We start from the raw sequence: 21,163 nt of genomic DNA, 5'->3' as shown, positions 1-21,163 counted from the left end.
AGGTAATTGTTCAAATTTTTATGTTTAAGGAAAGACAAGTAGAAAGAGTCCCCCTGAAATCATGTCAACACAGGAAAAAGCACTTGACAAAAATCAACACTTGTCTTAACAAAGACACTCAACAAAGCAAAACTACAATAAAAAGCTATTCAGGAAAACCTACAGCAAACATGCTTTACAGTAGAAAACAGTAGAAATCTTATTTTAAGATTAGGACAAGGTAAGGTAAGGATGCTACTTATTTTTAAGCTTGCATGTAAATCCTATCCAGAGAAATTAGGCACAAAAAAGAAATCAAGTATGTCTAAAGATTGGCAAAGATTTAATTTTTTCAGTAATGGGGTTTGAACTCAGGCCTTATGAACTACTGCTGGTGGTATACTGGTGCTCTATTGTTGAGCCATACTTGGGTTACATAAAAACTATCAGAATAAATGAATTGAACAAATCTGAGACAAAAAGAAATAAAAGTAATTTACATTTCTATATACTACCAGTGAATCATCTGAAAAGGCAATTACTTAGGATTAACTCAAGATGTAAAGACTTACACAACAAAAACAACAAAAAAATTGCTGAAAAAGTTACAGAAATGAGAGCATATCCACTGTCTCATACCTTTACATTAATCTACAGATTCAGTACAATCCACATCAAAATCTCAAGTCTCTCTTTCTCTCTGCAAGAACAGAAAAGTCTTTTTAAAAGTCATAAAATATCAAGGGACTTAATAGCTTTTTTGTTGTTGTTTTTTTTGTAGTTCTGGTCCTGGGGCTTCAAGTCAGACTCTACTGCTGTCCCTGAGCTTTTAGCTCAAGACACTCTGCCATTTGAGTCATAGCACCACTTTTTTTTTTTTCTGGTAGTTCACTGGAGATAATAAGAATTTCATGGGCTTTCTTGCCCCAAATGGCTTAGAACCATGATCCTCAGATCTCAGCCTCCTGAGTAGCTAGGATTACAGGTCTTGATGAAAGGAATGAAAGGAAGGGTTCACTTCATGACTTCAAAATTTGTTTCAAAGCTACAGTAAAACTGTGGTGCTGGCATAAAGACAGATGTATAGATCTATAGAAGAGAATACTGAGCCAGATATATACTTTTTTAATTCAGGGGAAATAAGACAGTGTTTTCAACAAATGGTGATGGAAAAACAGAGGTAAACACCTGCAAACAAATGAAGTTTGACACTAAAATAACATGTACAAAAGTTAACTCAAAATCAATCACACAAATGTAAATTGTAAAACTAGAAAACTGTTCAAGGAAAATATAGAGTAAAAGCTTCATAGTATTAATTTCTTGCATATGATACAAAGGCATATGACACTAGAAAATTTAAATTGGATATATGTCAAAAGGTACTAAAAATATAGGTCTTAAAGATAATCTGTAAATACCTGCTCTGAACATGGATATACAAACAGCTAAAGCAAAAGCAATCCAAGTGTCCATCAATGATATATAGATAAACAAGACATATAGTATACATGGAAGAATAGCAGTCAGTCTTAAAAAGAACAAAAACTCTGACAAATACGGTAAGATTCTACCTCAGGTGACACTGAGAGATATCAGAAAGACAACTGGTACACCAGACATCCAGGAATGATGGCAGAAAAAGAGTATCACTTGACACTTTTCACGGTGTAACAATCAGGTGAGATCAAAACAGAAGAGTCATTTGTGACTTTAGACTAATTTCAAGGAAGAAGAGAAAATGTAAAGTGTGTAAACATAGAGAATAGTTTATTAGTAATGTAAACTAAATAGCATCACAGGACTTCTCTGTACTCTATCTTAAGGCTTAAATTTAACTGAGACCACAATGATATTCTTGCAATCACTTTTTTTTTTTTTTTGCCAGTACTGGGCTTGAGTTCAGGGCCTGAGCACTGTCCTTGGACTTTTCACAAGGCTAGTGTTCTACCCTGAACCACCATACAACTTCTGGCTTTTTCTGTGTATGTGCTATCGAGGAATCGAACCTGGATCTTCGTGCATGCTAGGCAGGCACTCTACACCACTAGGCCACACTCCCAGCCCCGCAATCACTTATTTTTTAAAAACTTGGGGAATTGAATCTTTGCCTGGGGATTTTAATGCAGCCCTCAGGTCTGAAGCTAAGTGAATAATAACTGATACACTGATGGCAAATTGATGAAAATATGACAGAATATTGTATTGTAAATGAAGGCAAATTTCATGTAAAAACAATCAGCTACATTAAATATTAAAGAATAACAAACAGCAGAGATTGTCAGAAAATAAACTTTAGTCCATCATCCTTCACTTCCTTCATGAAATGTTAATAGAGCTTTTCCATACAATTTTAACACAGCCAGTTACAAAATGAAGTGCAGACAGACTACTTGGTGTCAGCTTCTTTAATGTCAAAACAAGTTGTCACTGGTTCTAGCCAATGGGGTAAAGTGTTTTCTTTGCCTAACAGAAATGAAAACCTGACTGAATTTAGGGGTAGAAATATTCCTTCTGTGAGGCTTAGTTCATTCACAGCAAAATCTCCTGAACTTCTTTGAACTCTCTACTTAATAGTTATAAAATCTCAGAGCATTGGTACAACTCCATAATACTGTGAGCCCTTTCATTAGTGGAAGGAAATAATGTGGCCTATTCTTTACCAAAGTATGGCAAGTGTCAGAATAAAATGGTTAACTAAAAATGGCAAATGATTTCTACCCTCATTCACCTTTTTTAGGGTGGCTTTGAGATTGGTTGTGATAATACAAAAGCAGTTCTTCCTCTGTTACTTACATAAGTCCAATCTATCCTTCAACAATTAGTTCAAATAAAATAACTTGATAAAGCTAATCAATAAATATCCATTATTTGCAAGACACTGTGAAAATGATAAAGGCAACATATGCTTTGCCTGTACCCCATAGGTTTGATGTAGTTATTGATTTCTAGTTATTTTAGAATATTCATTTAGATTGTCTTTATCAAATTAGGGTGCTTTGCATCTTTCACTCATTCTTTTTTCAGTTTTTAATTTCAATGAGGTTAAGAGACTCATTTTTTTTTTTCTGGTGCTTTGCCACTTGAGCCACAATTCTAACCGTGATTTTTTTCTGATTATTTTGGAAGTGGAGACTAGTAAACTTTCCTGACCAGGCTGGCCTATAGTTCCACAGATCTTAGCGTCCTGAGTAGCCAGGATTATCTGGCTCCTGCTTGTACTGTTTTCCATTTTGACTCAATAACCACCTCCACAATGTCTGCATCATCAACTGTGTAGAGAGGGGAACTTGTAGCTCATTCCTTGAAGATAGCCCAGGCTTTATGCTGAAATTACATACCTAGAAACCATCCATTAAAATGGCAATGTTTGGTGTTCTGGTTTCAACAGCAAGTGTTGTCCTCTAATCTCTCATGATCCACTTGGGATGTTTTTATCATTTTGGTTTAAATGAAGACTGAGAGCAGTAGTTATACACCTATCATGTATATTCTGTGCATACTAGCGCTCCTGAATTTATAGACTGAAGTTTTCTAGAATGATGCGTAACAGATCCTCAATTGTTGACAAATAAAATTCTGCGCCAAAAATTGTTGCTACATTTTAGCACTTTCTGAAATTTACTCATCAACTCAAATGTAGTTTTTTTGAAGGAGGATCTATGACAGTAGAACAGAGGTACCTATCACTTGCTTCTTTCTCCATAGACAAGAACCAAAGTAAGACATGCTCAATTGCATTTTTTAGTAAAGTAGAAGAATACTGGAAATTAGTAATAGAGAAACTGAAACCATATAATCTACAAAGACTTGGAACAACATCAGACCAAGAAATGGAGGCAATGAAAGGTAAGAAAGAGTTCCAGAAAAGCCTACTGATCACAGCAAACATAGCTAGAGGAAAGTTTCACAGTCCAGAGGCTTGTAGCACACCTAGATAACCCAAAATTTACCTAGTAGCCTTGCCCCCGAAAAGGATCTCATAGCAGACAAGATTGATATAATCTGGAAGTATCTCCAATGTATGTTTTTTGGCACATGAATCAAAATCAGATGGCTGTAGAAGCGTGGGTTTATTTCTGAATTTTCTACTTAGTCCATTGAGCCATGGGCCTATTTGTGCCACTAACTTGTTGTTTTTGATACTATGGCATTTGAAGTCAGAAATTATGATACCTTCAATTTTGTTCTTTTTGCCTCGACTAATTTTGGCTATTGAGGGCTTTTGTACATTCATATGAATTTTGGGATTGTTTTTGCTAGATCTGTGTAGAATGTCGTTGGACTTTTGGTGAAGTTGCACTGATTCTGTTTATTGCTAATGGTAATATGGACATTTTCACACTATTAGTTTGGGAGTTCTTTTTTTCTTCTTTCTTTCCTTCCAGAGTGTTTTATAGTTTTCATTGTAGAGATTTTGCAAGATTCTAACTAAGATTCCCTTGGTTAGATTTATTGCTAGGGTATTATACTGCACTATATTGCATTGCATTTTGAGTTTATTGTGAATGGGATTGTTTCTGTGATTTTTTTTTTTTTTTTGCCAGTCCTGGGCTTGAGCTCAGGGCCTGAGCACTGTCCTTGGACTTTCTCAAGGCTAGAGCTCTACCACTTGAGCCTCAGCACCACTTCTGGCTTTTTTCTATGTATGTGGTACTGAGGAATCGAACCCGGGTCTTCATGCATGCTAGGCAAGCACTTTAACCACTAGGCCAAACTCCCGGCCCCTGTTTTTGTGATTTATTTCTCCACATGTTTGGTATTAGTATATGAATAAGCTAGTGCTTTTCATATTGACTTTATATTTTGTTATATTTCTTAAAGAATACAGAAAACCATAAAAGCTAAGCTTTAGCAAAAGAAGCTGTATAGACCTAAAGAGACTGAAATTTGAACACTCAGTTGTTCTTGATGAAATTAGACAGGAAATTAAAAATCCCTCAGATCAAATACAAACACAACTTACCTGTACCTTGGGATATATTGAAGGTAGCTCTAAGAGGAAGTTATGAATGCCTGTATTAAAAATCTGAGAGATCTCAAAGACCCTATGATACATCCCAAGATTTTAGAAAAGCAAGAATAAATTAAGTAAAAAATGAGTAGATGGAAAGAAATAAAATCCAATACATAAACCTAAAGATAACAGCAGAAAGATCTGAGCGTTAGATGCTGGTGGCTCATACGAGTAATTCTAGCTACTGAAGGACTGAGATCTGAGGATCTTCACTCAGAGCCAGCCAGAGCAATAAAGCCTTTTATCTTCAATTAACCACCAAAAGCTGTAACACAAAAGCTCAGGGACAGGACCCAGTTATAGGCCCAGAACTGCTCCCCCACCACTCCCCCTGCAAAACAAAGGTCTTAGAAATGATAAACACTTTCAGCAAAGGACAGAAAACAACATGCAAAAGTCCTGATGTCTTAAGAGATTAAGTGATGGTAGTAAAGAAGAGACACAAAGGTTTCTAATTCCCCTCTTCTTTGAATACTCTTTAAAGCACACAATGTTTAGTTTTTCTAATTGAGTATGAATGTATATAATATTAACAAAACTGGTCACATATATTGTCTTCCTTGTTTTTTGGTGAAATTGTAATACACTTGAGTACTAAAGAAAAGTGGTGTTGCTTTTAATTGTTGTCTACCAAGTTTAGTCTCTAACTAGTACTAATGTTTGACTTTCAGGAGCAATTTCAACTTAAACCATAAAATATATTGCAAAGACTCTATCTATACTAAATTCACATCTCATGCACAGATAAATCATTCACTATGAACTAAAGATAATTCAGTGAACATTATTTTCTTAAATTATAGTGGTATAAACAAGAAGATACCATTTTGTGAATAAAATTTAAAAAATCTGTGTTACTACGTGTAATTACTGTGTCTTGAAGAATAGTAATTTTTGCTTATTCACAGGTTTGATTCAATCAAATTGTAGCACTCATAAATAAATATGGTAATAAAATTTAGTTAGAAAATGATTAAGGAAATCCAATATATATTATAATCTTTCCCCAAGACTACACTCTTTCCCCAAAGCATTCAAATTTCATTTTTTTGGATATCAAGTCATATTATCTTTACCTATAAGTTTCTCCAATTAACATACAAACAAGAATTTTCAAGCAGATTTTTAGCTGTTTAAGGAAAAATTAGATGTTGTAAAAGCCTTGGCAGAATAAATTCTTTTGTATTATGAAAATCAAAATTATATGAAAACTAAGAAAAAAAGGTCAAAGTGAAATTTGAAACCAAAATTACTAAGGGAAAACTGCCAAAAAATTCCTTGTTTGGAAAGCCAGCTTCTATTCTATCCCTTACTCCTGTACTGCTTTTGTGACTTATAAGTAAAAGTCTGCAAGCTATACAGTTATCATAGCTAAGAAAAACAGACTACAAGAGCATCTTTTCTTTTATGTAAATTGGATTTGCAAGCCCCTTATATAAATTTTTTGAGTGGTTTACACAGCCTTAGCTTCAACTATTAAACATGTAATAATACTATTTTTAAATGGCTATGTATCAGACAGTGAATTAGGTATCTTAAACATATCATTCTTACTCCCAAAAGATAGAGCTACTATTACAATTACTCTTTTACAAATAAGAAACAAGAAAAATTATGAGAATTATTTAAGGTTAAATTTGGAACTAAATCTGAGAGCAAAGCTTATGTGCTTTCTTACAGCACCAGTCTGTTTCTGGGAATAAATCTTATTACTGTAGGCATCAAGTCAAATTGATCTTGCTTTTCATGGCTGTTTTCAAACTTTCATTGTAGTGGTATCAACTGAAATTACTTATGTCCAATTTATAAAACCAGTTTTAATCTGTTCAAGAATCTATACAGTAATATATACGAACCTGAGCAATATGTATGTTTTTATAGGACATGAATATAGTATTTTTTCTATGCTAAGGTCAATTTTGACCTTTAAACAATCATATTAGGATGTAAAGAGGGAAAAATTTTAGAGAAGTATTTTGAAGAAAGAGTTCAGTGGACATAAAATATTAGGGAAAACAGGCATTTAAAATTGCCTGTTTAAAAATAATTTTGAGAAATAATTATACAAATTAAACAGGAATACATTCCATAGGACATAAACTTGAAAACAGGAAGCTTGGGTAGTCCATCTTCCTGATTAAAAGACAAAGAACCATTCTTAACCTTTAAGCAACAAGTAATTTCTTTTATAGAAACTGACTTAGACAGCAGACAAAGAAAGAGCTACAATCTTAACATTAAAGCTTTGACAAGGGCAGAGAGGAAATGAAAACTAGATGCTTATCTTACCTTTGCCCATGAGATTCATAAACTAAAAATAAAAGTTTGGCAAATCAGTCAGCACCTTAAATTTTTTTTGTTAGTGACCCAGGGAATACAAGAACCAGTAAATTCAATACATGACCACATTAAAGGAGGAAATTTTTTTTCAAATAAGACAAGCATTTGATAAAATTCAGTGCTCATTAGCTTTAAGCAATATGGAAAAAAGATGGAAAATTCATTATCTCAGAAAGGGGTGTTTACAGCACAGAAGTAAACAAAATCTGCAAAGTTCAATATACAAGATCAACATAAAAATATGCACTATTGCTTATTGCCAGTAGCTTGTGCAGAGGCTGAGATCTGAGGATTCTGGGTTGAAGTTAGCTTAAGCAAGAAAGTCTATGAGAGTTTAATCTCCAAATAACCCTTAAAAATGTCTGAAGTGGAGCTGTGGCTGCAGTATAGGGCCAATGCTCAGGCCTCAAGTTCAGTATCAGGCACACACAGCAGCAGTATCAATATGTGTCAATAGTGAAAGATTTGAAAAAGAAATCAAGAAAGCTATGCATTTCATGAGCTACAAAAATACTAAGGAAGAAATGTAACCAGAGAGGTGAAAGGTTTCTATGATGAAAACTGTATGACACTGATAAAAGCAATTCATAGGACACAGAGAAATGCATCCTCATTCATGGATTAGAAGAACTGATATTGTTAAAATAGCCACATCACTCAAAACAATCTAAGGAGACAGTACAATGCTCATTAAAATATAAGCAAAATTCTACATGGAACTAGAAAAAGACATTCTCAAATAATTTCTATCAAATCAAACAATCCCAAAGCCAAAACCAACTAGAGTAAAAAGAACCACAAAGCAGGACACATTTCAATAACTTGATTTCAATACCTGTGCTATAAATTTAGCTAGTGATTAAAGCCATATAATGACATAAAACAGACTCATAGGCTATAATCAGTTCATGCAGATTTATGACCTATGATCCAAAGGATCTTTGACAACATGCTAACAACACAGACTCTTCAGTAAATGATTCAGAGAAAGTTGGATATTCATAGGCAATAGTGTAAAACTAATGTCTATGCTAAAGTCAATTCAAGCCAGGCTCAAGTGACCCATACCTTGTACTCAGGAGGTTAAGATCTAAGGACTGTGGTTTGAAGCTAGCTGGGGCAAGAAGTCCATGAAAGCCTTATCTCCAATTAAGTAAGCTTCCCTCCTCAGCCCCTCCCCCAACACAAAAAAAGAAAATCAGCTCAAAAGTGGATTACAGACAAATGAGACTATGAAATATGAGAGGAGAACACTTTAAGGACATTAAAATGGGCAAAGATGTTCATAAGACACAACCTAAAGCATGAAGAGACAAATGGGATTATATCAAACTCAAATGCTTTTGTGAAGTAATGGAAATAAGAGTGAAGAGGATCCACAAAATGGAAAATGCAAATTACATTTCTGACAAAGGACTAACATTCAGAACATATAAGAAATGCACATGGCTCAACAGCAAAATCTCCCCACCATTATCAATGATAACTACACCAAAATAGATTTCCTCAAAAGAATACATACAAATGGCCAACAGGGAAACACATGAAAAAATGCTCAACTACACAAATTATTAAGGGAATGTAAATCAAGATTAGGACAAAATATTACCTCCTTGCAGTGAGGATTGCTATTTCCAAAAAGGGAAAAGTTAACAAGTGAAGTTGAGTATGGAGGAAACCCTACATAGTGTTGGTGGGACTGTGTTTAAGTGCAGTCATTGTCACATACCAATACAGAATGGACGTTTCTCAAAAAGTTAAAAGACAGAGTGAAAATATTAGTCAGCAATTCCAGTACTGGGAATATATCCAAAAGAAATGAAATTAGTACACTGAAGAGATATATGCATTGGCAAGTCAACTGTGGCTATTCAAAATAGCCATAGAATGGAAACAACCTAAGGATCTATCAGCGGAGGTATATAAACATACTGAATTCAGCCACTAAAAAAAGAAATCCTATCATTCATGATAGCATAGATGAAGACACAGATAAGAAACAAGACAAGTATGGAGATACATACTTGGAAAAAGTTAATCTCATAAATGTTAAAAATATAGTAGTGCTATGACTCTATAGACTTAATGTTTTATTTCATAAATTAATATATTTCTATGTCATACATACCCTTAGCCTAATTTGGATTAAGTTCTAAAAACTAAGTCCCAGTGATTATATATAGAGATTCCCTTCTTGAACACTTGTTTGTTAAACATGTCATTTGAAATATGATGTAAAAATCAATGTTAATAAATTCTTTAATAAAAAATAAAAAAACCCCAAAAAACAAAAGACAAAAAACCAAAACTAACCAAACAAAAAAAAATAAACCTTCAGCTTTGAGTTCAAGATCTAAAGAAAAAAATACAGTAGCGGTTAAAATATGTTGGTGAGAGTGGGGTTAAAGTAGAGAGAGAGAGAAAAAAAAAACTGATCTGGAGGAATACATTTAAATTATAGGTAGGGTCAGGAATGTGGTCTAGTAATAGAAAGCTTGCCTAGCATGCACAAAGCCCTGGGTTCGATTCCTGAGTATCACATATACAGAACAAGCTGGAAGTGCTTCTGTGGCTCAAGTGGTGGAGTGCTAGACTTGAGAAAGCCCAAGGACAGCACTCAGGCCCTGAGCTCAAGCCCCAGGACTGGCAAAAAAAGATTATAGTTAGAAATTTTGGTCTTGCATGGCACAGCAAAGAACTATACTAACATATACTATACATTTAAAAAATGTTAGCTGCAAGAAGTTTGAATGTTTTTACAACAGAGAAAAAAATGTGAGATGAATATATTTACCTGATTTGAACATTATGCAATATATACATATTTTGAGGTACTATGTCACATGTATGACTTTATGATTAAAAACAAAATAAAATTTACATTAAAATTACATGTCTTTTCATTCAACTAAGAAAAAAGCAAATCTACCTACTGCCAACAATTTTATTTTGATTTACTGTTAAAAGTCCTGTCCAAAATATATGGCAAAACTAATAAAATATAACTGGAAAATGATGTATTTATAGGTGATGATACTAACAACTACACAAATATCCAAGAGAATCTGTAAGATAATAGAATGAAAAGTAAATCAGTACAAAACTTAAGCAACAGAATCTAAATACAGAATCTATTAACATGTCAAAATTTGAAAACATTTCATCATTAGACAAGCTTAGTCTGTTAAAAGTTGTCAAGGTATCTCCTAAATGATTTGTACTTATTAACTGAAGTTCAATTCTGTGGAAAGAAGTACTCAGGCAGTACTAGAAATTTACAACATATAACATCATAACAAGACCATGTTGATCGTATTTCTAATTTGGCTTTCATATGTATTATGTTAAAGAGCCTAATGGCACAGCTGTTTCGCTTATCTTTTCTTTTTTGTAAATGAGTAAAAATTTCCTATTAATGAATCTCAGACTTTCTCTTTTTTATATTCTTTCTCTAACTCTGTAATCTTTTGTTCTATAACAGAATATAGATATTAAAATATGCAAGAAAACAAAACTGTAACATGGAGAAGTCAAAGCACTCTAACTGCAATGTCCAAATGGACATAGAAATATCTCTAGGAATACATTCATATGGTAGAAAACAGCTACGCTGAGAGCACAAAAATGACAATACACTATGAGCAATACTGATACTTAGGATAAACTAATTTTAACATCCAACTTTTTTTGGAGTTTGCAACCTCCACCTGCCAATACACACCAGATCAGTCTTGGGAGGATCTGCACCGTCAGTGGAGAGGTAAGGAGCTGAACTTCTGACCCCACTGTCGGAATTTGCCTTTGGCGGCTGAGCATGCTGTCGATAAGTAGCACTTTTAGGAGTCCAACAAAACAGGTTGACTGACTCTCGAACACAACGTTCAATGTCAATTTCTTCAAAAACAATAAGAAAAAAGCAAGTAAGGTTTGGATTGCTTTGCTGATACAAAAAGACAAATGACTTGTCCATTTGTCTATGCAATATATACTTAAGATAATTAGAAAAGATGCCAATAAAATTAGTATAGCTATTAATCAGAAGACTGGTGACTGAAATATTGGATTATTTATAATATTTATGTAGATATTATTTACATAAACATAATATTTACCTAATTATTAACAGAATCATTATATTCCTATAAATATTGTAATATTTATATTATAATACACATGGGCTATGTATAATGTATATAGGCTTTTATGTATGTTTTACTTGACCTTAAATACATATAAGAATGATTATTGCAGTATTTCAAGAAATAATCACATATTCTTACGTAAAACTTGGTTCTGTTCACTATGATAATGTTGTCATCTTAGCAGGATAAAATAGAGAAGGGGGTGGCTGAATTTGGAACAGGTAGACAGAAGATTTACTATGACTTCTAGTAAAGTGAACTACAAATTTCAGTGGTGTTTATTTTTACTTCCTATTTTTTGTTCCAGACAGGATCTCCCTATGTAGCCCAGGGTGTCCTTGAATTCGTGATCCTCTTGCTTTAGCCTCCTGCCTCCTGAATGTACTCCACCATTCCCAGCATCATTGCCATTTATTAAACAAGACATACTCACAGGCCACTGAAACCTCTGAAACTAACTTTTCAAAATAAACTGTTCCGGGCTGGGAGTTTGGCCTAGTGGTTAAAGTGCTTGCCTAGCATGCATGAAGACCCGGGTTCGATTCCTCGGTACCACATACATAGAAAAAAGCCAGAAGTGGTGCTGAGACTCAAGTGGCAGAGCTCTAGCCTTGAAAAAGTCCAAGGACAGTGCTTAGGCCCTGAGCTCAAGCCCAGGACTAGCAAAAAAAAAAAATAAAATAAAATAAACTGTTCCTTATCTCAAGTATTTTGTCACAGCTAACACAGTGTACAAGTTATACATTTAGTTATTTGCAATTACAAGGTGGAGAAACTTTGGAGAATGGAAAGAGAAATGGACACTTAATTGAGCATGTACTATATTACAGGTATTGTATATCTTCATTCTCTTTGCAATGATTTCTAAGGGCATGTATTATAATCTCAGTCTCCTGACATTTCTTTTTCTTTTTTTTGGTGGGTCATGGGGCTTGAACTCGGCCTGGGTGCTGTCCCTGAGCTCTTCAGCTCAAGGCTAACACGCTACCCCTGGGCCTGGGCGCTGTCCTGAGCTCTTCAGCTTTAGGCTACCACCCTACCCTTGAGACCCACTTTCCGTTTTCTAGAGGTTAATTGGAGGTAAGAGTCTCAGGTCCTTTTGTGCCTGGCTGGCTTTGAACCTTGACCCTCAGATCTCAGTTTCCTGAGTTGCCAGGATTACAGGAGTGAGCCACTGCACTGGCTCCTGACGTTTCTGTTCAAAAGAGAAAAAACTTAAGATACAAGATCTGTGACTTACATTAACTGTGTAACTATAGATAAAACATGGGAAGTTATTAAAGTATAAGGTTTTATTTCCCAGTTCATTTAGATTTGAAATAAGACCAACAAGTTTGGAAAGTCTGGCCCTCAAGCATTCCCTTACCTGCTTTGAATGAGTTACTTCAAGGTTACTTAATGTCCTGAGTTGTATTTGGAAACACTGGAAATCTCAGGATTTTGTAGGATTTTTTTTTCATTGCTTAGAATACTTGATTTTTCAAGTATCTGATTCTACTTCTACAGTATAGCTATAAGTACTTTTCTAAAATTCATATAAAATCCTGTAATCTTTTCCACTTAAAACTCTGAATTCAGAATGGTCAAATTCCTCAGCATGCAATCCAAGTTATCGTAGTCACTGGTCTGCCTATTTCACTAACTTTTTATCACTATCACCAAAACCAGCACCACTACAGCCAAAATCTTATCTAGTCCAGACACTATTGCCTTTTATCTTTCCTGCTAAGTTGCTTAATTAGCATTCTACTTACATTAAAATAGTATCCAACTTCATATTTCTGTGTTACATTTACACTATTTCTAAATTTCCAGTATTTTCTTCTCATTTGCTACAAGACTATACTATATCTCATTTATCTTTATGGACTAAGAGAAAGGTACCAGATAATAAAGTTTGTTAAATACATGCTAAATGAATAAGCTTGGGTATCCTAAGGTATCAAGAACAGTGGATAAGATTTCTGAATGACATTTTAGATTTGTAGCTCTGAAGTCAAGTTAGTGAGTTTTCTCATTGCAAAGCTTTATCATTTTCTACAGTAAGTGCATTCTTGTCCTATCTTTTGGTTCTACCTAGCATTTTTCCTAAATCCTCATCTATTAGAAGCTAGATTTATAGACACCATTATTATCTCTATGGTACTTTTACATTTTTTGTTCTTGTTATATAATCTTTCACATGCTTAGCTCATAATGTAAGCATCATGAAAACAATCCTTGCATTGCTCCCCGTGACAGGAAAAAAAGATATCTGACACCTACAGAATTATAATTCCTTTATCAAGCACTAATGGGAAGCTATTTTAAAAGAGCCTAATAAACTAGAGGAAATCTGAGACTCTAATCTTCAAATTATATTTGTCAGTCAAAAATCTGATGGTGTCTTACCTTCTCAATTCAGTAGCATAAACATCTAACACTAAACTCACTATCTTTCCTAGTACCACACTCACATTTAATTTGCTGTCATTCTCCAACCTAAGTTAAGGTCAGGGGAATGGTCCCACACACTTGTCATTCCACTAGATTCCAAATTCCACTAATTTCACTGAGCAATTTTGAGAGGGAAGTTGAATTCCCTAACTGAAAAGACTAGGGAAATAATAGATCAGCCAACATACTCATTTATGACACGGGAGTAACATAACTAAGATAACCCAAGTTTTGAGTGTTAGTCATTGGTTACTAATGGATCAATGTTGAATAGTTATTCATGAATACACCTGGCTAGTAAAAAGAAATGACAAACCAGCAATTAAAAATATATATATATATATATACTCACACACATATATGCACATATGCTTATAGTAGGAAATCTCTAGACAATTATAAGAATGAACAAATATGTATATATATATATATTACATACAAATATAATGGTACCTGGATTAGATAAGCTGGAATAGTGGTGTTGGTTTTGGTGATAAAAGAGTGCAAGAGGGGGCAAGAAGATGGCGCCGAGACAATAGGGACGCTGCCTAGCTCTCTCTCACAAAAAGAGAGAACCAGGGAGTCCCACGAGCCAATTAAGAAATCCACAACAACAAACTCAAAAAGCAACGGAGAAGGACTCAAACCGGAAAAGAAATCCAGATAAAGCTTACATCCAACTTTCTCAAAGACTTCGGAACACGAGGACCCCTCCCCCACCCCTCGCCGCCAGCTCTGAGCCACGAAAAGCAGGGTGCCGGGCCAGGCAGCCCTGACCCGCAGAAACCAGCTTAGGACCAGGCCAGCGAGCCGCAGAAGCAGCGGAACCCAGACGAGGAACCAGAACAGCAAGCAGCGGAACCCAGACGCGGACCACAGGCAGCGGCGGAGATCCGAGGGGAGTGAATGATACTCCAACACCATGCAGCACCCACAGCAAATGCAGAGGAGTGAGTAGCACAGCGGGTCCCCAAACCCATCGGGAAAGCAGAGCTGGTGCCAAGCTATAGAATTTAACTCAGACCCCTCCACCATGCCCGAGAAAGACTGGCAGGAGCAGGGGGGCAAGGAATTTAGAATCCTGTCCCTTCCCTCAACAACCCTCTCCCCCAGGCCATTGACCGAGACTGACAGGCGGGTGGACGCTAAGTCCCAGCACCCCACCAAGGGAGGCGGAGATGTCCCAGCCCCCATCTGCCCAACAAGCTCCTCTCCCAGGCCTCTGACTGGAGACTGACAGGCGGGCGGACACTAAGTTCCAGCAACCCACCAGGGGAGGCGGAGGTGTCCCAGCTCACACCCGCCCAACAGGTTCCTCTCCCAGGCCACTGGGTCTAGAGAGTGGGGGGCGCTGAGATCCTGCCTTACAACAGCGGGTGGGGTGTGCGGGAAAATAGGAGCCAGCATCTGTCCCCCTCCAGCTGGGAATCCTGAGCAAGACAGCACTGAGGGGCCCCCCACAGTCACAGACTCCTGGCCAAACCGGCAGAAACACAGCAGGGAACTGAAGGGCCAACCAGCAGCCAGGCATACCTTCTGAGAATCAGAAAGGCCCGGCTCTGCCGTTGGAGCCCACAATCCTCCGCTGGGCCCCGTCCCTGGGAACAGAGCAGACACCTGCTGGTCCTGCTGAGTGCCCCTGGAAACTCCCAAACCCCAGACCCTTGGCTGGGGGCCCGCCCCTGGAAGCAGCACAGGAAAACCAACTATCTGCCCAGCACGCTCAGACTGAAGCTCGCAGATCCATCCCACGGCCCACTGTGAGGCCACTTGTTGGGCTGAGAGCTAGTCGTGTAGCAAACATAAGCTTTATCTAATACTTTCCAAACTTTGTACTCAAATATGCTACCTGCTTACCAACTTAGGTCAGTTATCCTTACGCTATACCTTTTCTTCATTACTAATCTTACACTCCTACGTTATTCCTCTTGTACCTCCCCTGTCCTCTCTCATACTATTTTTCTATCTCTGGTCCTCTGTTCATCTTTCAACCCTTATAATGCATGGATCTACAATTGATGGCTGTTGAGCAATACTGTATATCTAGGTGTTCAATTATACTCTAGGTCCAGAGGGACTTAAATACAATAGAAATTGGATTGAGAGGCTTATTGTTTTGGTCATAAATTGGTTATCAGTGGTTGTATCAGACTGGTCTGTAAGTGCACAAAAAGAAAGAGTGATAATACCAATCAAAAATTGTGAATATCTAGTGTCTGCCAGCTAAAGGGGTGTAGGTTTGTTATATCTGAAAAACTATAATCGTGTTTAGTATTAATCTTGTTCCCATTTTCAAATGGGTAGAACAAGAAACTCAAGAAAAATGTCAAATCAAGGAATAACATTCCCCACCCAATATAAACAGACAATGGAACAGTCACTGGCAAACCTAGAGGAGAGTCTTCCAAGTGCTATACAAATGCAATTGATAAACATCATTAATGAAAAATGTGAAAATATAAAGAAAGAGATAAGGGAGGAAGCCATAGCTAAACAAGAGGAAACCATAAACAAGGTGATAAGTGAAAAAGGAGAAGCCATAAAGGAGGCCATGGTAAAGGTTTTTCAAAGAAAGATGGATGAATTCATAGAATCCACAAATAAAAAGGTGACCAAACTCCAGCAAATATCCAAAGAAAATAAAGCTACTGAGCTAACCACTCAAATGGAAATAAAGGAGCTAAAGAAATCCATACATGATCTAAAAGAAGAGATGAAAGGCATAAAAAATGAGCAACTAGAAGCAAGGGAGAATAAAGCAGATAGCTTTGATAGCAGGTTAGACAATGCAGAAGAGAGAATTTCCAGGGCTGAAGATAATTTAGTTGTTATAGAGAAAGAACAGAAAATGAGTCAATCCAAATCTAGGAAATATATGAGAGAGCGTTTCAGGAGGTCCAAGATACAATTAGGAAGCCTAATTTAAGGCTAATTGGTATTGAGGAGGGTCTGGAGAAAGAGGTCAATGGTATTGGAAATATACTTCAGGGAATCATCTCAGAGAATTTCCCAAATATCCAGAAGGGCAGGCCCATCCAGATACAAGAAGCTTTTAGAACCCCAAACAGACCTGACCAGAAAAGGACATCCCACTGTCACATTATAATCCGAACTGGATCAATAGAGACGAAAGAAAGGATCCTAAAGGCAGCCAGGGAAAAGGGATCAGTAACTTATAAAGGCAAACCAATCAGAATAACCCGATGTCTCAGCAGCGACCATGCAAGCAAGAAGTGACTGGAAGCATATATGTTATGCCCTTAAGTCAAATAACTACCAACCAAGAATACTGTACCCAGCTAAGCTCTCATTCATAACGGAGGGAACAATAAAAACATTCCATTCCAGGGAAAAGCTGCAACATTATGTAGCAACCAAACAAACATTACAAAAAATTCTCAAAGATGTTCTACACATAGAAAACCAAAATAAATGCAATACAGAGAAAGAAATGGCACCTAAACATCATACCATCTAAGTACCACAAGAACTGTCAAGACACAGGCCCTAATTGAAGAATGTAAAGGACCTTTTTGATGAAAACTTTCAAACCCTGAAAAGGGAAATTAAAGCAAAACTGATGAAATGGAAAAACCTCCCATGCTCCTGGATTGGAAGAATCAGCGTTGTGAAAATGATAATCTTGCCAAGGGCTATCTACAAATTCAACGCAATACCCATCAATATCCCAATGGCATTCTTTAAAGAAATAGAAGAGGCAATCCAAAATTTCATATGGAATAATAAAAGACCCCGTATAGCAAAAACACTTCTTAGCAGAAAGAGCAGCGCCGGAGGAATTTCAATTCCAAACTTTAGACTCTATTACAGAGCTATAATTATCAAAACAGCTTGGTACTGGCACAGGAACAGTCTGAAGACCAATGGAATAGAACTGAGGACCCAGATATTAAACCACAGACCTATGGCCATCTAATCTTTGACAAGGGAGCCAAAAAAATAGAATGGAAGAAAGACAGCCTCTTCAACAAGTTGTGCTGGCAGAACTGGTTAAGCACCTGCAGAAAACTAAAGTTGGATCCTTCGTTGTCACCTTGCACTAGAATTAACTCCAAATGGATCAAAGACCTGGAGGTAAAAGCTGACACACTGAAAACTTTACAGGAAGGAATAGGAGATACACTTGGCCTCCTTGGCACAGGTCGAAACTTTCTTAATAAGGACCAAGAATCACAACAAATCAGAGAAAGGCTGGATAAGTGGGACTGCATTAAACTGCAGAGCTTTTGTATGGCAAAGGACATAGCTAGTAAATTAATTAGGAGGCCTACAGAGTGGGAGAAGATCTTCATCAACCAAACAACGGACAAAGGCCTCATATCTAAAATATATCAACAACTCAAAAAATTGAATCACTCCAAAACTAATCTCCAAAGTAACAACCATCCCATTAAAAAATGGGCCAAAGACTTAAAGAGAGTCTTCTCTGAAGAAGACACATGAAGAAATGCTCAACATCTCTTGTCATAAAAGAAATGCAAATCAAAACAACTCTAAGATTCCACCTCACTCCAGCTAGAATGGCCAGGATCAGGAAAACGAATAATAACAGATGCTGGAGGGGATGTGGCCAGGAGGGATCACTACTACACTGTTGGTAGGAGTGCAAACTCGTCCAACCACTATGGAAAGCAGTGTGGCAGTGCCTCAAAAGGCTAAACACAGAACTCCCCTATGACCCAGCAATTCCACTACTTGGCATTTACCCAACCATCCAGAAACAAGGGCATACTAAATCCACTAGCACAACAATGTTCATTGCAGCACTATTCACCATAGCAAAGATATGGAATCAACCTAGATGTCCCTCAGTTGATGAATGGATCAACAAGTTGTGGTATTTGTACACAATGGAATTCTATGCTGCTGTCAGAAAGAATGACACTGCCCCATTTGTTAGGAAATGGAAAGACTTAGAAAAAATCATATTAAGTGAAGTAAGCCAGACTCAAAGGAACTTAGGCTCAATGGTTTCCCTCATTTGTCATCATCACTAGAAACCTTGGGCTCTACTAGGAGAGATCTGCAATAGAGCAAAACCTAGATACATAAGGCCATATAGTATGAAGCTAATTGAAAGGACCTCCAGGATATTGAAACAAAAGCCATACAATCAATGACTGTTGTCCTTAATGTACTATATTATTTCTCATCTCTTTTGCTGTCACTTGGTTGTATCATATTGTTACAGCATCTCACTTTGTTATCTGATATACTGGATATATTTGTATTTGGTTATTTGAAATTGGATAGGAAAGGGGGGAAAACCAAGATGGGGGGTGGGGGCGGAGAGTAATGGGTACCAAGACATGTGAAAGGGTATCAATGTATGTGAATTAATGCACCTCTATCTGGAAAATATCATGTAACCCTTTTATTAATTACAATAAAAAATATTTTAAAAAAGAGTGCAATAGAAATACCAGTGATTTTAGGATGCCTTTATAGGGTGCTGAGAAATTTGAGTATTCTACATTCAAAGTTTTTAAGTGGAAAAAAAGATAAGATTTTTAAAATGAATTTTAGAAGAAGATATATGAAACCCCATCCCAGTAATGTCTAAGGGAAAAGGAAGGCATGTTTCTGGGTTTCTGTTTTAATTCACCTAGCCTTTCAAATTCAGTATGTGCGAGTGTAATTACTGGCATATTTTACCATGCATCTATCATTGCTGATGCTTAATGTCTCCAGTGAAGGGAGACATAAATAAGAGATGCAGTAAACATTATCAATATAGGGTGCTTAAATTGTTTTCTGTTCTTACCATAACTGTCAGCTACCAGTGAGTAGGTAATGTAGAACAGAGCTGCTGATGTTGAGAATGGCAGAGTACCTTTTAGAAAAAAGAACAGAGCAACAGCTTGGGAGATTTAAGATTTAGCACAGGAAAGCTGCAGGCATTTTCTCCTTTCCTGTTATACACAATGATGAACCAGAAACAAAGGAGGAGTCTTTGATTTTTTTTTTTTTTTGGTAAGTGACGCTTGTGTCAAATTGATAAAAATAGAAATGCTTTTAAATTTGTTTTTCAAGTATTTAAATATGGTTGGGTTAACTAGCTTTCATTCTGCTGAAAATCACAATTTATCACAGTCAGTACAGAGATCTTCCACTTTCCTACTAAATGTAAAGATACAAGATCAAGTACAGAAATCAAATGTGAACCATGAGTACTATTATTTTAAAAAGATATATCATTTATGGAGCAATATGTGAGATATGTCAGTTTAAAACATAGTATGTTTTGGCTCTTAAATTCTTGCAATATTATTAGCAGTGCATGTGGAAAATTTTAAGGATAGTTTCTGATTATAAAGGTTTTTGTGGTATACCTCAAAAATGAGTGATGGTTTGTGTATTTTAAACTTAAGTCAGATATAAACAGCACACATTCTATCAATGGAATTTGAAATTACATGTTTAATAACTGACATAAACAAAGAGTTTCTACTTTTCATAAAAACTCATGGAAAAAACAAAACACTTGTCGGTCATAAAAAAATAGGCAGCCTATATTCTTGACACGTGTGGGACCAGGGCTAAGACATGTAAACAGCTCCAGTCTACACTCAAGGAAAGCAAAAAATTCTTATCAACCCTGACTAGGGCCTGGAGTAATTAAGGTGATCTGAAAATCTTCTTTGGCTGTGCTACTGACTTTGTGTTTTCCAAGATGACTATTTCAGCTCTGAAGTAGTGTATGGCAACATCTGTTTTTGATTGCAATTTTTCCATAAATTAACACAGCAGTTGTGCCTTCTCCTTCCCCTCAAAACTGACATCACTTAATGATATTCTGACAATCATTTTCATGGACTTTTATTTCAGTGACTATATAAATAATGAAAATGAAAACTACTTTCTCCTTAATCAGCTTTAAAATAAAAAGAATTTAGAATAGCATCTAGATCCTAGTTTAATATTACTTATTATGGATGAGTGTAGGAGAGGAGGACCATAATTAAATTCCTCATATTTAATTCCTATTATGGTTATTCTGCTGTAATTCTAAGAAAAACGTAGAAATGTTTTTGTAGCTTCCGTTAAAATGGCTTATAGGGTTTATAATAAAACTTTACAAAACAATTTCATGGTATAAGTTGATCTACTCCAGCACAAATCCAGTTCTCTACCCCACAGGAAACAATAATTATGGATGAACACTAGGAACACTTAGGTTAATAATGTCTGGATTTGCTGATGATGAAACTTCTTCAAAGGGATGTAC

The 21,163-nt window shown here is 36.3% G+C and overlaps 1 protein-coding gene across 2 annotated transcripts in view; it reads right to left on the bottom strand.

Annotated features, from left to right (window-relative positions):
* The window catches only part of Tbck (TBC1 domain containing kinase), a 113,334-nt gene that overhangs the window by 26,600 nt on the left and 65,571 nt on the right, over positions 1-21,163 (bottom strand). For both annotated transcript variants that reach the window (XM_090356719.1, XM_090356720.1), the window contains one exon: positions 11,058-11,230. In XM_090356719.1, the coding sequence (XP_090212845.1) occupies positions 11,058-11,230 (173 nt within the window). The remainder of the gene's footprint in view (positions 1-11,057; positions 11,231-21,163) is intronic.

This window comes from Megascapheus bottae, chromosome 23 (assembly GCF_031878675.1).
Source record: "Megascapheus bottae isolate mThoBot1 chromosome 23, mThoBot2.hap1, whole genome shotgun sequence".
Lineage (NCBI taxonomy): Eukaryota > Metazoa > Chordata > Mammalia > Rodentia > Geomyidae > Megascapheus > Megascapheus bottae.
Note: the sequence above shows the minus strand (reverse complement) of the source record. Positions and strands in the feature narration are given on the sequence as shown.